The sequence below is a fragment of the Corvus kubaryi genome, unplaced genomic scaffold (assembly GCF_017639235.1).
Source record: "Corvus kubaryi isolate FWS band 111438036 unplaced genomic scaffold, C.kubaryi_AGA036_p1.0 37361, whole genome shotgun sequence".
NCBI lineage: Eukaryota > Metazoa > Chordata > Aves > Passeriformes > Corvidae > Corvus > Corvus kubaryi.
This window is the reverse complement of record NW_024581118.1, coordinates 760,346-778,691: the sequence shown is the minus strand read 5'-3', so window position 1 is coordinate 778,691 and position 18,346 is coordinate 760,346. Positions and strand designations below refer to the sequence as shown.

General features: G+C 42.1%; 2 protein-coding genes across 5 annotated transcripts in view; one reads left to right on the top strand and one right to left on the bottom strand.

Moving 5' to 3' along the window:
- EDEM3 (ER degradation enhancing alpha-mannosidase like protein 3) overlaps positions 1 to 15,219 on the top strand; it is a 25,780-nt gene extending 10,561 nt beyond the window's left edge. For 2 of the 4 annotated variants that reach the window (XM_042033844.1, XM_042033848.1), the window contains 13 exons: positions 262 to 359; positions 1,666 to 1,791; positions 2,510 to 2,593; positions 3,749 to 3,832; positions 4,015 to 4,139; positions 4,657 to 4,822; positions 7,036 to 7,190; positions 7,947 to 8,100; positions 8,589 to 8,783; positions 9,517 to 9,682; positions 10,071 to 10,256; positions 11,065 to 11,112; positions 11,738 to 15,219. In XM_042033844.1, the coding sequence (XP_041889778.1) occupies positions 262 to 359; positions 1,666 to 1,791; positions 2,510 to 2,593; positions 3,749 to 3,832; positions 4,015 to 4,139; positions 4,657 to 4,822; positions 7,036 to 7,190; positions 7,947 to 8,100; positions 8,589 to 8,783; positions 9,517 to 9,682; positions 10,071 to 10,256; positions 11,065 to 11,112; positions 11,738 to 12,147 (1,997 nt within the window). In that variant the 3' untranslated portion in view covers positions 12,148 to 15,219. The remainder of the gene's footprint in view (positions 1 to 261; positions 360 to 1,665; positions 1,792 to 2,509; positions 2,594 to 3,748; positions 3,833 to 4,014; positions 4,140 to 4,656; positions 4,823 to 7,035; positions 7,191 to 7,946; positions 8,101 to 8,588; positions 8,784 to 9,516; positions 9,683 to 10,070; positions 10,257 to 11,064; positions 11,113 to 11,737) is intronic. The other 2 variants (XM_042033845.1, XM_042033847.1) reach the window with 2 other exon arrangements.
- The window catches only part of CUNH1orf21 (chromosome unknown C1orf21 homolog), a 116,029-nt gene continuing 112,444 nt past the window's right edge, over positions 14,762 to 18,346 (bottom strand). Inside the window, exon 5 of the mRNA XM_042033854.1 lies at positions 14,762 to 18,346. Coding sequence (XP_041889788.1) covers positions 18,221 to 18,346 — 126 coding nt within the window. The 3' untranslated portion in view covers positions 14,762 to 18,220.

The following is an 18,346-nucleotide window of genomic DNA, read 5'->3' as shown; positions in this document are numbered from 1 at the left end:
AAATATAAATAGGATGGGAGAAGTGGTGTCCTGTGAGAAAAGTGAAATAAGTGTCTTCAATGCATGTCTGTCCATATTATTGTGTGCACTGGCATAGACACACAGTGTTGTGTCTCTGCTTCAATCTGCGCCCTAATTCCAGTGAAAGGAGGCTTTTCCTTTCACTGGAAGAGCCTTTAAAATCAAAGTGGGAATATACGGTAAATACCCATACCACTACTTAAAAAGTAAACCCACCTTTTTATTTTCTCCTGTTCCTAGATAGTGGAGTCGGAGCAGGAATAGATTCATACTATGAATATTTATTAAAAGCCTATGTCTTGCTGGGAGATGACAGTTTCCTGGAAAGATTTAACACGGTAAGTTAACACCTTGCTCAGGTTTGTGCCTTCTGCAGTACAAATTTCAGAGTAATTGTGTTGTCAGCTGTTAGCCTGAGAAGGGGTCTTCAGCAGAATTTCTGTGACTTCTGTTGTGTTTAGTGCCAGCTCTTTTTACTGAGGGTTTTTGCTAATCTTGGGTGATTAGCTGCCACCTGAGCAGTTATTTTAACCCCATCCAGTAAAAATCAGAACCTTTTAGGCCTTTCGCCAGGTTCCCAGTATGGGAGAAGCTGTATTTCCAGATCACCTGGGAGAGTGTAATACTGCAAATGTTTCTGTAAAAGAATTGTACAATAAAGGCCCTTCTGTAAGGGCCTCTTATTCCAAGCCATTGTACAATTTCATTCTGTCCTGGAGCAACAAGAAAATCAAAATGTGGATCTTGCTTTACACTGTAGATCCTCAGGCCCAGGATACATTTAAGGATACAAGCTGAAAACCACGCTTAGATTTTTTAAAATTCATAAATTACTGAGCAACTTTGTCAGCATTATAATTCTTTCATAAAAGCATTATTTCTTTTGAAAATAGCAATATCTATTAAAAACATTTTAGATCATAATAGGATTTTATATCATATAGCATGATTTTTTATTAGAGTGGAGTAATTCCGTAGTTAAAGGCCTGTTGTAATACTTTAGGTGTAATGATGATTTCATGGTCCTAAAGGGCAGCCCCCAGTGCTACATTTTCCTTGAGTTAAGTGTTTCCTCTGTTAAGTGTTCCCTGTCAGTTTGGCTTGTGTGCTCAGGATTGCACCTTCTGAAAACAAAGTTTAGGATTGGAAGTCAGCAATGTGGCAAATGACCTAATGGGTTTTTTAAAGAAGAATTTTAAAGTTCTTCTGAACCATCTGGTCCAGCTGCTTTGTTTGGGTTTTTTAATCTCCTTTTCCTCCTGAGATCCATATGCTTTGGAATTCTGTTGTTCAGAGAAAGCAATTTCAGCTTCCTTTAGAGTGTGCTTTAAAATTCAGCTGAAACAAATGTGCCTTAACTGTGATAGTTCCTGGTTTATCACATGGCTGCTGGGTATACTTTTGTGTATGTGTATTCCTTGGAAACGTGGTAAGTTTTGCAAGTGTAATACTGTGGAGCTTTTCAGTATTTACTACACTCAATTTTAGTTTGCAAACTAGAGATTAGTGGCACTGCAAAATGTAGCAGTGATTGGGAGTGTAGTACTGGCTTTTCCATTCAAATACAATGCCAGTCTGGTGATCCATCTCTCTTTTGGGGAATAAATTGATATACAAACTCCTGCTTTTTCTGATGTTTGGCAGCACTATGATGCCATAATGAGATACATCAGCCAGCCACCTCTTCTCCTTGATGTTCACATTCATAAACCAATGCTAAATGCTCGAACCTGGATGGATTCTCTGCTCGCTTTCTTCCCTGGGTTGCAGGTAAGGTGTAAAACCCATGTACAGATGTTTTTAATAACAAGGAAATGATTAACTGGGTTGGATACATGATTTTCAAGTCAAGCTTAGTGATTTGATTTTCAGAAATACTGAGGGAACATCCCTGGAAGTGTCCAAGGCCAGGTTGGATGGGGCTTGGAGCAGCCTGGGCTCTAGTGGAAGGTGTCCCTGCCCTTGGTAGGGGGTAGCACTGGATGGGCTTTAAAGTCCCTTTGAACCTAAACCATTCTGGGATTCTGTGTTCTCTGTACCCACTCTTCTAGTCACTTCAATGCTATGATGCAAGTTAATGTGCTTTTCTGGCTGTGTTGAGTATCAGGAAAGGTATGTCCATGTAATTTGCTTCCTTCACTCCTAGTCATGAAAATACTCCAATTAACCTGCCTTTTTAGTAGTCTAGTGACAGATTTCCTAGTTTGTATGCTGTTGACATCTTTAAGACAAACTAAATCACGTTTTCACCCCAGTTCTCTTAAATGTCAGAGGTCCTTGTTCTACACAGGCAATAATTTTAATGAGTTCACTGTTTTTGCTTAAAAATATCTTAAGGAGTATCTGTGACTTACACTGATAGGGAGTAATAATTACAGTATGTAGTGACTGCTCTGTAGCTTTACATGAACACACTGTGAGTGATTTTAACTTTGAGTATTATTCCTATGCTTGGTGAATTAGTGTTAATTTTATTTTTTAATTTTAGGTGTTGAAGGGTGATATTAGACCTGCTATTGAAACACATGAGATGCTGTATCAGGTTATAAAAAAGCATAACTTTCTTCCAGAGGTAAGGTAGTACATTTTTGATTGTGTAAACTGATTCTTACCTCAATTTGAGCAGTCTCAGATGCCCATTTGAAAAACCAGTAGGTATATGTGTTATTAAAATCAAAGGCTCATTTCCACAGCATTCTTACATGATTTGTAGTTCTGCATGTCTGACAGCTGTGTTTGGGATATGAAATATTTTTCCTTCAGTTATGCTGTTATTAACACAACAGCAGGAAGCTGCTGCTATTAACAATTGCTTAGACTTCATATTTCAGTCTTTCAGAACTGACCTCAACTCATTTCAGTGTGCAATAGTAATAGTAGCTGCTTGGTAAACACAATAGTGTTAATGCTAAAGATCACAGTCATCCTTATAAACCCGGGGAAGGAACCTAAAGGCTGAATTGACTGAGAGAATGTTCTGAGATTTTGTATAATGTCCTCGAAAGTCAGCACACAAACTTACTACAGATGCTGCAAGTCTTTGAGCAAGTCCATTGTGCACAGAAAAGCTTGTTTATCTGCTGAAGTGTGTGTCTTTGATCTGTGATGACCCAGATTATATTTGAAAGCTTCTGACTCCAGGTTTAATTTTGACTTTTCTCTGGTGTAAGCTTATTTCTGTTACAGAACATTTTAATTAACATCACATTCACCTATTGTGGTTACTGAGAGCAAAGAATGCTAAGCACTGGAATGATTTTTTTTTTTTTTTGAGTCCTTTTAAAATGGTGTGATTTGGCTCTTTATGGGTTTTTTTGGTTGGTTTTTTTTGTGTTTTGTATTTATGAAGGAAACTTTAAAAGGTTAGGTAGTTGTATTTAAGTCAACAGACCATCCCTTAAGCAAAGACTTAAATCTTAGTATGAAATACTAGTGAATATATGACAGAAGTGGCTTTTCCCGGTGCACGGTAACAGTGAATAGATAGACTAGGAAATTTTTAGATATCTGACTTGTAGCCTGTGGTATTAATTTAGAAACAGCTGCTTAACCATCTGTCAGTGTGCAGTGACACTTGACTGCACTGGAGGTGTCAGGTGGTAGGTATGTTTGCAAAAATGGTATTTATCAGTGCTAGGCTGGTTATATAGTTAACATAGAATTCAAATAAACCTGTGTTTGGGTTGTATTCCTGCATTTATTTTTGTCTGTTCTCTTTCATCCTCAGGCATTCACAACAGACTTCAGAGTTCACTGGGCTCAGCATCCTCTGAGGCCTGAATTTGCTGAAAGCACCTACTTCTTGTATAAGGTACAGTCACATTCATTCCTCTGACCTTTGAGCACTTTTTCTAGCACCTAGAATTTTGTTGCTGTTTTATTTCAATATAGAATTGAGTAGCATATCTCCAGCTTAAGTTATCCAGTGGAGCCTAGTTTAGGATATAAACAAGATGTAATGGTTATCAAAAATGGTTTGCTTTTCTTTCATAGGCTACAGGAGACCCTTACTACCTAGAAGTAGGAAAAACCCTCATTGAAAACTTGAACAAGTATGCCAGAGTTCCCTGTGGGTTTGCTGCAATGAAGGATGTTCGTACAGGAAGTCATGAAGACAGGTAAAGTTTGCAAAAAGTTTTTTTTAAATATAAAAATACAGAAAAAATCAAATTGCCTTGTTTATGTAATTGAATTAATTGATATTTGAGGAGCTGTCTGTCTTCAGTCTGATAACCAAATCTTAAATTACCTGTTTGTATTGAACTGTAAATGCATTGAAACAGTCTATAAACTGTTTAAGTAGTGTTACAGTGTGCTCCATAAGAATATTTTTAGTTTAATAACTGTTCATTTGTCTCAGAGCAATAGATTAATTACTTTCAAACAAAATATACTTCAAATCTGTAAGTTTGTCAGGAGGTTTATTTGTTTTTTCTGTAATGCTGTTTTGTACTGAATGTGCTGAATCATTTCCCTCCAAACACAGCTTCTTCCAAGTGGAAGGAATGCTAATGGAATTATGTCCAGCAGTAATAGTCATGAAGTCTTCAGAGATGGAGCCATAGGAATATTTATTTTACTGATATTCTAGAAATGAGGAGATCTCCATAAAGCACATCCCCTTTTTCTCCACAGGATGGACTCATTCTTCCTGGCCGAGATGTTTAAATATCTGTACCTGCTGTTTGCTGATAAGGAGGACATGATTTTCGACATCGAAGATTATATCTTCACTACAGAAGCTCATCTATTGCCACTCTGGCTCTCCACTACAAATCAAACCATCTCTAAAAAAAATATAGTATGTAACAGCTCCAGTCTAAATCAGTTTCTGTGGTACACTTCCTTTTTTTGAGGGGAAATGGAAATAAAATCAGGAAAGATAATAGTTTGAGGAAGCACACCAGTTTGAACATGTCTAATAGGCACTGTTTCATCATATTTACAGTGCCAGTCACAAGAGTAGGAGTAATGACTGGATTCTGCACTGCTGAACCTTGAGAAAAAAGATACGAATTAATAGCAAGGTTTAAAAAGAAAATCATTCCCCACTTCTGTATAAATTGGAAGATAACACAGTAGGATATTTCTGTCCCCATCTTTATTTTTTTATTATTTTTTCTAAAACCTATGTTTTTCTTGTTAGTTTTAGCACATGAACAAATTTTGAGAGGTTTTTTGAGACAGCTGTGGAGTTAATTTGACAAGATACAGCTGCAGACAGATTTGGGATGTTTAATCACTTTAGCCCATGCAGTAGGCACCTACTGTGTAAATGTGAGAACACTTAGGGGTTTATAAATTACTTAACCTTCCAAAATAACCTGGAGTAGTACAGCTGTGCCATGAAACATCATAAATCCTCAGATTTTTTGATTTTGTGGTCAGTAAGGTGACATAATTTGTCTGTAAGGCAGTAAGAAAAAGGAAGAAGAGAAAGAGAAAATTGTGTCTGAGACTTCAAGGACACAAATTCCCTTATTTGTGCCTATATTTCTAACATTTTCTAAGAGTTTTACAATAATGCCTGCATCAGAGGAAAAGGTTTGTATTGTGTGTCAAGCCATGTATCCTGGAAAAATCACCCTGTTTGATGGACTTTAGCATTAAGCAGTGACAAATTTTTAGTTATTTGATGTTAATGTCAAACACTGGTTATGTTTTAATGAGTCGTGGGTTAGGTGTTAAATGTTCCTTCATGGTGGAGATCCCACACACTCTCTGAAATGTTCTGTCCCTGAGATTTTATCTTTTTTCTTTGAGTTTTGGAAACAGAAGCTGGTTTTTGAACTAAGTAAGAAGATTTTTGAAGGGTCTGAAGGAGCATTTTATGTAATTTTTGTTCCCAATATAAGAATTTGATGGGCAGGGTTCCCACAGCTGGTACTGTGTTAAGTGCTGGCCTAACTTGGGTTGTTCTCTTGAGAACTGCAAATGTTAATGAAAGGCCAGTAGGGAGGATGGAATAAATTGCTCAAATGCAGTTTTTTAAGCTCTTCGAGTCGAAGCTGCAAATGGGCATAATCCAAGTATTGAAGATGGTGTCAGGTGGCTGAAGGGCTGTGACGTTGGGTGTTCCTCTGTTATGGAATTTTATCTGAATGAATGGAATGTGTAAATGATTTTTAACATAAATAAGGTGCTATTAAAACAAACTGTGTGAGAGATGCTTGGTACTATCAACCCAACATCCTGTTTGTATTTGCTCTCATGAACAGGAAAGGTCATGTCTTAGTAGCAGCCCTTTAGGTCTTGGGTTTTAGGGAGCGTTTAAATACTTGACTTTGCATTAGCCAATATTGCAAACAGGAGGGGTGAGTCTTTTCAGGTAGATAAGTACTACATTAATTTTTATGAGTTATAAAATGAGCTTGCTGGTTAGCTATAACCAGTTATTTGTTAAGCTGAGGACAGGCTAAATGTGGCTCCAAACCACCAGACATGTTCCACATGGTTTCACATGTTACAAACCAGCAATTTGTGCAGATGTTCACTCTGCCATCTTTCCTAAAAATAGGAATTGTTTGAATTACATAGAGATTCATCCTTGCTTGTCCAGACTTGCAAGTCTGTTTGGCTCCTGAGGAGGAAAATCTTTTGTTCACTTGAAAAAATGTGACATTTTCAGTAAGAATGACCTAAAGCCTTCAGCTGGTCGCTTGCTGTAAAGCCAGTATCAGGTGAAACCAGAACTACTCCCTTTACTTGTCCAGCACATAAAATACAGGGCACAGGCTTTGTTGTGAGCAGGCTTGAGAAGTAGTCTGCCAGCAGAGGATTAGCTGTTTCTGCAAAAAAAAGAATCTAGAAACTGTATATAAATTTAGTAAATTACAAATTAGAATGGGTGTTGTATTTGTCTGTCCAAGGGCTTGAAGTGCACTTGCTTGCACCCTATTGCACTTGGCTGCTGCATGTCCCCAGTACACAGATTAATTAAGGTAGGCTTATCTGTTGATGTTCTCTATGTAAAAATAAAACCTGCATTTTTTTACTCTGTATCTGTCATTTTAGAGCACAGAGTACACAGAGCTGGACGACAGCAACTTTGACTGGACCTGTCCAAACACCCAGATCCTCTTCCCAAATGACCCCATGTTTGCCCAAAGCATTCGTGAGCCTCTGAAGAACGTGGTGGATAAGAGCTGTCCCCGGGGCATTTCCAGAGCGTAAGATGGATACTTCCTCTCTTTTTGTTAGCGCAGGACTGAGTGGAACAGGGTCTGCTCTGTGTGAGGTGTGCTGGAGCTGCCAGTCCTTTTGGGATGGATAGCCAAAGGGATGATTCCTGGTCACAGGAGAAATCACTTCGGTTTTCTCTGGCATCCTCAGCAAGACTTAGTTTGTTTCCAGCTGGAATTAGCAGGTCTTTCAAAGCAGGAGCTGAATGTGCCACATGCCTCGGCGGCAGCTCTCACTTGGAATATCACAGGAAGTGTGTCTCTCTGATTTGTAAAATTAATTTCTGCAGTCTCCTGAACAATTCTGAAAATCTTCTTTGTAGTAAGGAAATTATGCTGCCACACATAACTGCACGTGTTTTGAGGAATTTGGGGCAGTGTTAAGGCTGAGGAAGTTTGTCCTCCTGATCGCCTCTTCTATACTTGTATTTCATGAATAAAACTGAATTGCAGCTGTATGGGGAAGACTGGGTTTGGTCAGTCTTGCAATAATGCAGACTATTTACAAATGAGAGAGAACATGGCAGTTTTGTTATCGATACTGGGGGGAGGTTTTGCACTGTAAAATTATTGATAATAGAGACAACTTTAAAAAAAGGTAACTTGATTGAGAAGTTGCATTCCACTGAAGCATGCACTCAGTGTGCCAAGAATTCCAGTCTTGTGATGGCAGGGATAACACTAGAGCTCTGTTTCAAGGACAGTCTGGTTTTTAAAGCTTTGATCTCTGATATCTTTTGGCAGAGAAGAGAGTTTGGGAAGTGGACCAAAACCACCGTTGAGAGCCAGAGATTTCATGGCCAGTAATCCTGAGCACTTGGAGATCCTGAAGAAGATGGGAGTCAGTTTGATCCATCTGAAAGATGGACGAGTACAATTAGTACAGCACGCAGTGCAAGTAAGACCTGGCAGGATTTTAGTTTTTAGAGCTCTCAGCAAAGTCATCCTAGCAATGATATTTGACACCTGGAGCTTCAGGAGGGACAGCCACCCTGTGGAAGGAGGCACATGAGCTGGATATGTAGCTATATTTAGCAGGCTGATGCTTTTTAATATTTTGCATCAGCAACACTTTTAACTAATCTTCCACTAATTTAGGTAGAGGCTGCTCATGTTGAAGTGATGTAGCCAGCAGCATCTTGGCTGAAAACACTGCTTTCAGCATGAGATACTTTCATTTCTTTATGAGGTCTATATATTTGTATATTTTCAGTCTCCTCGGTGGTGCATGCAGGTGCTAAACCTTTGTGAAATGATGAATGAGTGGAAGTGAGCATCCATCCTGTGTGTTAAAGGCTTTGTAGCAATGGTCCAAGCAAACACAACTTCTTTTCCCCCAAGTTCCTCAAACATTTAAGATAAAATTGTTGATTCTTTTCTCTGCAGGCAGCAAGTTCCCTGGATGCTGAGGATGGCTTACGGTTCATGCAGGAAATGATTGAACTCTCCAGCCAGCAGCAGAAAGAGCAGCAGCTCCCTCCTCGTGCTGTCCAGATTGTTTCCCATCCCTTCTTTGGCAGGGTGGTCTTGACTGCTGGGCCAGCACAGTTTGGGATGGACTTATCCAAACACAAAGCAGGGGTATGTGAGATGTGGTGCGATCTGTTCCTTTCCCTGTTGCACAAGCCTCAGCTTTACAGTACTGCTGCTGTTTGAGGGCATCCAGGTGATCGATTAATTACAGTGCTTAAATTGACAGGCCCCAGTGGTGACAATGACAGCAGTGACAGTTGTGGGGATGAGTGGCTTATCTGTCTGTGCCCTGCTCCTGAGCCATCAGCCATGGTTTAGGATTTAACACACATTCACAGCATGAGTTGGGAAGCAAGGATATCCAGTCTGCAGTGCACAGCTAAGGAGACAGTGATTTAGGGAAGTTTTCCTTCCATGTCAGCCAGGAGCTACCAGAAGCCTTTTTAGAGTTAAGAGTAAGTTGTTCTTATGAAAGCTTTTCTAGAAGGCTCTGTGTAGATGGAAGAGGGCAGTACCACAGAGGCAGTGGTCCCTATGGGAAGCAGGAGGAAAATCCAAGTTGCAACCCCAAAGAGGAGTTCCAGACTAGCAGTTCACAGGAGAGAAATTTCCAGAGACAACGCTTCCCAGGTGTAGACAAACCACACTGATTATGAGAATTAGGTTTTCACTCAGTCACTCTTTGCTTCTAGAGCTTCAGTTTCAGGGCACAGATTGTCTGCACTGACACAAGACAATACTTAATGCGTTTGAGTGACTGAAGGAACAAAAATACTTGGGAATCTTTCACAAGCATGACTGTAGTGCTCTAATTATCTTTAGTTTTGTTTTTTCCAAACAGACAAGAGGATTCGTTGCAACCATTAAGCCATATAATGGATGCTCAGAGATCACTAATCCTGAGGCAGTGAAAGAGAAAATTGCTTTGATGCAAAGAGGCCAGTGCATGTTTGCTGAAAAGGCACGAAACATTCAGAAAGCTGGAGCAATAGGAGGCATTGTCATTGGTAAATACAATTCCAAGTTCTTAATTTGTGTAAATGTAACCTGATTTTACAGATTTGAAGATACAGGAAAGCTGACAAGCTTTAAGCTGAGAAGCACAGCAGTTGTGCTTTCAGAAGCTGAAGAGATGTTTGGGGTTTGTCTGGTTCTGTGCAGACACAGATTGGGATGGACGATTGTCAGTGGTTTTGCAAATTGAAAGTTGCTACTTTAAGGATCACGGGGTGCTGTCAGTACTAACTGCTGAGGAAGAATGGGGATACAAATGAAAAGTGTGGAGGAAAACACACCAAGTTGGGGTTTGCTCTGAAGTGACTGGGCAGGGGAGGCCACTCTAAATGCAGGCGATCTAACGGGAAGTTTGCGCTTCCTCTGGTGTGCTCTGCCTAGATGACAATGAGGGCAGCAGCAGTGACACAGCCCCTCTCTTCCAAATGGCCGGGGATGGCAAGAACACAGATGACATCACCATTCCCATGCTCTTCCTCTTCAACAAGGAAGGGAACATCATCCTGGATGCCATCCGGGAGTATGAGGCTGTGGAGGTGCTTCTTTCTGATAAAGCAAAAGACAGAGGTAAGGTTAGACGTGATTTATTATAAATCCAGCTCTCGTCTGTGCTGTGGCACAATGGAAAATGGTCAGGAATGATTTGCACTGCTGCCCAGAGGTGCCATGGTTTTCTGTTTGACACTGGAGTTAGTTTTTTATTAAGAAAGCCATTATCTAAGAGATACCATTATCTACTCCCCCCACAAGGTGACATCCAGAAATGCTGTTCCTAAGTTAAATGTCACTTTGGCTAATGAGAAAATCCAGCCTTTAGGATTCCTTTTGAATCCTTTTTGTTATCAGCTGCTTTGAAGTAGCATAAGGAACAGTGTGTTTCCAGTGCCCTACATTGTGAACGCCTCTCCCTCACCAAGCTCCCCAGTGACATTCCTGGGACACACAAGGAGACAGACAAGTGCTAGAACTATTTTGTCTATCTAAGGAGAAGTGGTTATCATGAGAAATAAGGCTGCCGACCTCAGATGTTTTGTGGGTGTTCTTGTATAATGCAAGAAAATTGCAAGCTAATACATTCCCAGTTGAAATGCTGAATGTGGCAGAAAATTCCAGATTTTCCTCTTGTAAGCTTCCCCTGTAGCACTGCTGTGTCCAAGCAGAATAGGTAAGAACAAGTATCTTTAGAAAATCAGCCTATTTGCAAAGGGGATATGCCAAAATCTCATCTTGTTTCTTCCTACTTACAAATCCCTCCTGTTTATAACTGTGCTTAAGTGCTCTGACAAAATGCTAAATACAAGATAGCTCTGCCTTTGAGAGTTTGTAATCCATATCTGCTTCTTCCCCCTCCTCGTGCTTCCGTTTGGAATCCCAGCAACAATCTTTAAAGGTAAAATGATTCCAAACTACATTATTGATAGCAGTAAGTATCCCATGTCAACAGTGGCATGTGCAGTTAAATTCCCTAGAAATTCTGAAATATCAGTGTCCTGCTTATAGCCATAAATATCAAACCCAGAGAAATCTGCATGACTAAATTGGGCAGCTGTTGGGAGCTAAGCTGGGACGTGGGAGACATGTGTTACTTGCTTTGAATGGGGAGGCTCTGGCTTTGGCTCTCTCAAATGCACAGTTCAGTAAACTTAGGAAACTCTGTCCAATTTTGACTTGCTCTGATGTGGGATCCTGGTGGATCTGGGAGTGCTTTAAAATCCAGCATTAAAGTTCAGTGCACGCAGTGGCTATTTGCTTAAGGCTGAAGAAGGGTAACTGGCACTGACCCACAAGTCACTCCTGAAGTTTGAGGAACCAAAACGGGCCCTACTTCATTGTTTGCCCTCACTTAAAATGTGTTTAAAAGTCTTCCCTCCTATCCCTCTGTAAAATATATTCCCTAGTACCATTAAATTTTCATATCACTGGTAAGTCTGCACTTCCTTGAAGAAATAAGGCCAAGGGAAGTGACCTTGATTTTGGAATACATAATAAAATGCTGCATTCCTGTGGTTGTTTTAGTTTTTATTTTCTTTTTTCCTTCCCTCTCAAAGACTTGGAAATGGAGAATATGGACCAGAAATCATCTGAAAATGATTCACACAAACCAAATTCCGAGGAAGCTCCTTCAGAATCTCAGGATGCTGGAGCAGTCAGTGAGGAGCCTGATGGAGGAGGAGAGAGCTCTGCTGTTGGTGACCCTGATCCTTTGTCTCCTGCCAGCGCAGACAGTGCCAGTGTTTCCAGGGCTGATGAGGATCCCCACAGCCCTGGACCTGCAGAGGCCAGTGCTCCGGAGCCAGCATGTACACCAGAGGACAGCCAGCCTCAGGAACAAAACACCCAGACAGAGTCCAATTCCAAAGCTCACTGGGATAGTAAAGTCCAGCCTATGGAATCCATATTAGCAGACTGGAATGAAGATATAGAAGCATTTGAAATGATGGAAAAGGATGAGCTATGACTTGTAATAATAACTTATTTGTTAATAAACAAATGGAGACCTCTTTGGGTAGAAGTGAGGCCCTGATATCCGAGAAAACATATTCAGTATTGGGATGAGCAACCAGGTGTCACCTGGAAAACACCTTAGAATTCCAGCACATGCTCTTTGTATGTTTTAATTTTTCTTGTTTAAAAATGGGAACGTGCAATCAAAGCATTTGTGTGGCCCTGTGGCTGGTGCTGTGCCCCCAGGTAGGGACGAGCCTGAATCGTGCCTTCCAGGCTCCAGGGGGACTCCTGGGGCTCTGGGAAGCAGTTGAGCAGGGTGGGGTGACAGACCACGGAATGGTTCTTGGTGGGGCACCCACCCCTCCCCAGCTGAAAGCCTTCCTTACAGCAGCAGGGGAATTGTTTCCAGGTGCTTGCACAACTGGAAGCAGTCTGGTTTTGTCTGACATATCACAGTGCAGCTCATCACTCCTGGCACCCCTTACCACGAGGAACCACACGGGGACCTGGGAGTTACCCTCCTGCTCCGCTTCCAGCTGGAGGAATTGTACAAACCAAAGGCAAGCTGTGACAGGTCCTGTCAGGAAGGCTGGGCCAGCCATGGGGCCACCAGGAAAAGGTGTGGGAATGTCCTGCTGGAGGCTGAGGGGAAGCAGACAAGGCAGGTGTTGAGTCCCAGGTGTTTCCCTCGGCCTCTCAGGTGGAAAAACTCCAATCTGCCCCAAGATATGAAAGTCTCTGAAAGGACACGGATCCATCAGCTGTAACAAAACCTTTTTCTGCAAGTTTGACTTCCAACAGCTTGACTCCATTGTTCTTTTTATATGCAACTTGTGTATGTGGTGTTTCAGGCAGGGAGGGCAGTGCCTGTTGGGTCGATTGAATGTTCAGAGTCCAGGGGTGTTATTCCAGGCTCTGGAGTTTGTTACAGGTGAGTCCTAATTTTTTATCCCCATTACATTTAAGTAAAAATGGGGAAGTTTAAACAACAGAGGCATTTTGACTGTGTCCAGAGAAACTGCCAAAAACTAATTAACTTGATTTATATAAACTGCTTTTAGTGAATTGTGGTTCAAAAAATTGTTTTATATTAAAGACTAATTGAACACTGCCTATATGCTGCACCAGGCTAAAAATGAAGGTTTATATTCATCATTGCAATGGAGTAAATAAACAGGAAGCCCCACTCTGGACTGCACCTTTGATTTAGCTGGTGAAATTACATGTGCTGAATATGCAACTGTTAAGTAGCACAGCCATACTCTGTATTTATACTCTGTAGAGTGAGCAGAGCAATCCCAGGAAATGTTGGATCCATGTACTCGGCCACACTTGCTTTCAAAAGTCTCAGAATGCACAGGCACCTTTTGAGAGCATGGCAGTCCATCCAAACACCATCCAGAACTTTAAGTCACCAGGGTAGGAAGGAGTTTGAGGAGGAATAGTGAATAAGTGTCCTTTGAAAGAAATTAGCTTTTAAATGGAGTTGTCATTCCTTTGCACAAATAACTGTCTGGAGGTTTGGACTTGAAGCAGCTGGGGGGTTTCATTTGGGAATGTTTTTATTTATGGGTTTTGTTACATGAGTTTCTTCATAGAAAGCATTTGACCGTGGGAGCCTTGTAAGTGTCCTTGGAGCCCTGGGAGCACCAGGACATGGCCAAGTGCAGGATCAAACCATCAGGTACAGATCAAACGTTTTCACTCAGAGAATTCCGTTGATCTGTCAGTGCTCAGTGCCACAAAAGGAGTATCTTTGTTCCCATGCTCTTTGACATGGACATCATCTTCCTTCTTGGTAGCTCTTTTGGTGGAAATAGAGTTATTTTTATATCCTAGAGGCTTCTGGTCATTACTCTCTCAATATAGCAGCTAAGGGTTTTCTTTTTTTTACTTGCAGATTTAGGTGTAGACATCAAATTTTATTAAAAGGTTAACTTTTTCTGCCATCACCAGCTCATTTTTAGTAACTGCTTTCTCTACACCTGTTAGTAGAGCAACAGGCATTACCTTTTCAGGGATTTCCAGGGATCCCAGAACTCCATATGGATTTAGGGCAGCATTTTGGTGGTGGCCTACCTCAGATAATTGTTGCCTCCTTCCTTCTGGGGTGGTTTTTGTTTCATTTAGTTCTCCTTCACCTTTGAAACCATCACAAGAGCCATAGCTTTGTTTACAGAACTGAATCAGGCAAGGCTGACCTTTTGGGAAAGAGGATTAAATTGGGGGGACAGTTTTATTCAGGTTATTTTCACTCTATTTCCTTATGAGGACATAGGCTTTAGTTTAACCTGTTCATATCATTCTGGAAAGAATTCAGTTTTCTGTTACTGTCATCTTAAAAAGCAGAAAGAATGTATTCATCGAAAAGAAAAACCCTTTTGGAAAGGTTTTTCTTCCCAAATGTTTCTAAGTCTGCTCCCTGCATATGGAATATTGCTTGTAGATCATTAATCAGGAATCACCCTTTGTGTATAGCATTGTACATTTCCTTGTATGGTATTGAACACTGAAGAATTCAGGAATCACAGCTGCAACTAGCACTTATTCCATGCCATATAATTCAGCCAATTAATTTCTCATTTGATCTTAGAGGAATCTTCTTAATTGTTTACATTTATTGTTTCTTAATGAAGTTTGAGAATGAGCCCAGCTCTGGTTCTCCTCCTCCTGCCAGCGTCCCTGAGTAGGCACCAATGAGTGTGTGTTGAGAGGTGAAAAACAGGACATCTTATGCAACAGGCATCAGTCAGAACATAGAAAACAAACCATTCTGTGAATGAAAATTGTATGTTCAGATTTTAGAAGATTTTTGGTTTGTTGCTTTTTTTTTTTTTTTTTTTTTTAGCCAGACCAATTTACAGCCGTATATTTTCTTATGGAAGATGTCAAATACCAGGTGCTGTAACACTGTTGTTGGGTTTTACTCGCTGGTGGTAAGTGTACACAATATTTCTAGGGGCAACTATGTACTGTGATGTAAAAGTCTGGGCTAAAATGTACATAATCCGTGTACAGAATTGTGTACTTGATTATAACTGCTGATTGTAAAGATTTAATAAAATGTAAATATTCTGGTCAAGCTGTGCTGAACTGATGCTCATTTCTGCATTGCTCTTGGCTGTCATTTTCAGCAAGGCAGTCACCAATCCTTCACTGGCAGCTTTGGTGAGGGGATGGAGCAGATTCACAGTTGCCACCCTGGAGAAGCCTGGAATTTTACCGGGAGATTGGCTGAACCCAGAGGTATTGTAATAACCAAAACACCACTTTTTCAGTCTAGAATTGAAACTGGACAGGCTCTCAGCAACCAGATCTCATTGGACTATTTCAACCTCTCTTCTCTATGACTCAGACGTTACTATTTTATTATTAACATTTATTTTTAAAATCCAGAATCCAGACCTGTGGTGCTGTATTTCCCCACTCCTTTTCTTACTAAATTGTCTGCCTTTTCCACATTGTCCCCCCTTCCTGCCCCTAGTCCTGGCTGCTCCCTCTGGTTCTCCCTATTGGTTCCAGTACCCCAACTCTGCCCATGTACCGTCCCTGCAATCTGAGAAAACCCCTGGCTCCCTGCCCACGTGGTCTCTCTCTGGGGACCGGCTGGTCATCATGTGAATAAAAGTTCCTCTGTGGTCGCCATGCAGGGACCCTTCTGCCTCCTTTACCATCACCGTGTTGCGGAGCCCAGCTGGCCGGAGCAGGAGCGCGGGGCCGCCCCAAAGGGCTACGGGAAGCGGGACAGCTGCTCTCCCCAAGCAGCCCCACTGCGCGCTCTGGGAAGCTTGCAGCTTGCTGAACCAATGCAGGAAACCAAGCACCGCAACACAGACCCTCAAAAGTTCATTTTGACTGCTGAACCTGTTTAATTTAGAATGAAAAAGCCAGGTCTCACTTGGGCCTGATGAGGTGAGTCTTGGAGGGGCATATCCCTTATCCTTCCTCTGTTACGAGCTCTCCTCCACCACCTCTATTCCTATCAGTTTTTCCTCTATGGAAGTTAGGATTAGGAAAATTAGGATTAAGATGCAGGAGCCCTAAATTCAAGTCCTCGTTCAAGTGCTGAGCAGTGTTTATGAAGTAGAAACCCTTGTCAGCCTTGCTAGGGAAGTGCTAAATTTCTTCAGCCTACTCTTCCTTATGTTCTGGGAACATCAGGACTTAGGGACTGGAGTATTTTGGAGCAAAGGCCCTTTCTGCCTCCTTCGAGGCAGAACACTCTGCAAGTGTCCTGCACCTAGTTCAGGGGTCATCAGAGGTGCTGCCTGTACGGGCAGAGGGATGTGATTGCTTCAAAGGCAAAGACAAAACAGAATTGACAGCCAGGGTGGGCCCTGCCCCTCCGTGTATTTCTTTTATAACAAGAAATCAGGACAATTGAGGTGTTTATTTCTGGGTCTGAACAGGTTCCTGACACTCCCACTCCCCTGGGATGCTCCTTGCATGGATGGATGCCTGAAGGACAAGGGAGGCATGGTGGCACCAGGTCCTCACCCCTCCTATTAAAACCATTTATTAACTTACGCCAGTGGTTGTATTGAGGGCCTGTTACTCATTTGGCACATTTCCATTTTCCATGCAGGTCACCCGAAGGACTTGAGCTGCTCTGACCAAAATTCAGCCTCAGCTGCTGCTCATGCCATCAGTCACATCGGCCCAAAGCTGCTGTGGCAGGAGTTCCATTTTCTCCCAAAGCACTCCATGAATAGATGACGTTAATAAACATTTCCAGCTGGAATGGAGCCTATAAAACACTGTTTACCTGGGGAAGTTCACCCAGGCTGTTAATCCCCAGCACGGGCAAATTCATCTTTCCTAATCCTTTGGTAGAGAGTGCAGTGTGATGCCAGGGCACCAGGGCTGGGACCCCTGCAGAGGCATTTTAGCCAAAATTGTTCCACAAAGCCTGTGTGGTACTCACTGGTACCCAGAGGTACCAGTTTTTGGGGAGCAGTGGGGCCACCCTGGGATGTCTCAGATGCCCCACTGGCTGCCACTCCAAGACAGACCTGAAGGCAGCAGTGCAGGGCAGAGAATGAGAAGCAATCCAGAAAACCAGATTCATCCTTAAAAAACCCAACCCAAACTGTACCCCAGTGTTTCTCTGCCCTTCACCCGGGACTGCCACCGGTCGGGAACACTGGGCTGGGAAGGAGCCCGCAGATTTTGGGCTCAGGCCTTGGCCCAGGGAATGCTCAGGGGTTCAGGAAGGGACACAGAGCAGCAACGTGGGTGAGAAAAAGGATGAACTGAATTTGATGCATTTCAGGATTTCCGTATGGACCTCTTCTCCTGGCAGGCAGGCTGATGGTTTGAGGTGTGCTTGAGGCTCCCCTCCGCAGCAAAAAGCCATTTCCTCATCATCCTCTGGCCCAATGCTCCTTGTGATTGAAGAAAATGAGCAAAGAACGCTTAGAAAGCCTAAAGGGGGAAAAATCCAGGCAAAAGATGCACAGGTGAGGACAGAAAAGGCATCTCCGCCCGTGCTGGCTCTCCGGCGCTTTTATGTAACAGAGCACGTGGCTCTGCACGTTCCTTGTGGGGCTGGACACGGGTTCTCTGAGTGCCAGGCTGGAGCATCTCCCTCAAATGATGTCAATCTTCACTGCACTGGCATTACAGCATCATAAAAAATTACAGAGCTGCTATTTTGGGTAGCAGCTCACTCCGAGTCAGTGAATAAATGCAGCTCCATATGACTCACTCCAGGGGATTATTAATAGACACAAAAGCAGAATGCCAAAACCCCGGGAATATGCTCCATTCCCACACGCTTTCTAGCTTCCCGCAGCAACTGCTTCTTTAGAACTTTTTGTCTCAAATTTTAATTTTTTTAATATACATATATATATATTTAAAGAATTAAATATATGAATTTTCCATTGAACTCACACCTCGAAGGCTTTAGGGGGGACGTTCGGCAAGGATGAAGGATGGTTGCTACCAGGCTCCATCTGGGATGGCAGAGCAGCAGGGACAAGAAAGGGAGTCATTCCAAGAGGGAAGAATCATAGGCTGCTCTTTTTGCTGCCATGGGTGTCTGTGAGGCTGGTGTTTGAGTTGGTTTTTATGAAGGAGGTTCACAGTCCCACATGTGTTGATGATGAAGATGATGATCCTGAAGAGGATGATGATGGTGACTCTCCCATCTTCAGACTCAAAGTGAGCATTTCCCTGGATGTCATGGCTAGATGTGTGCAGCTAAA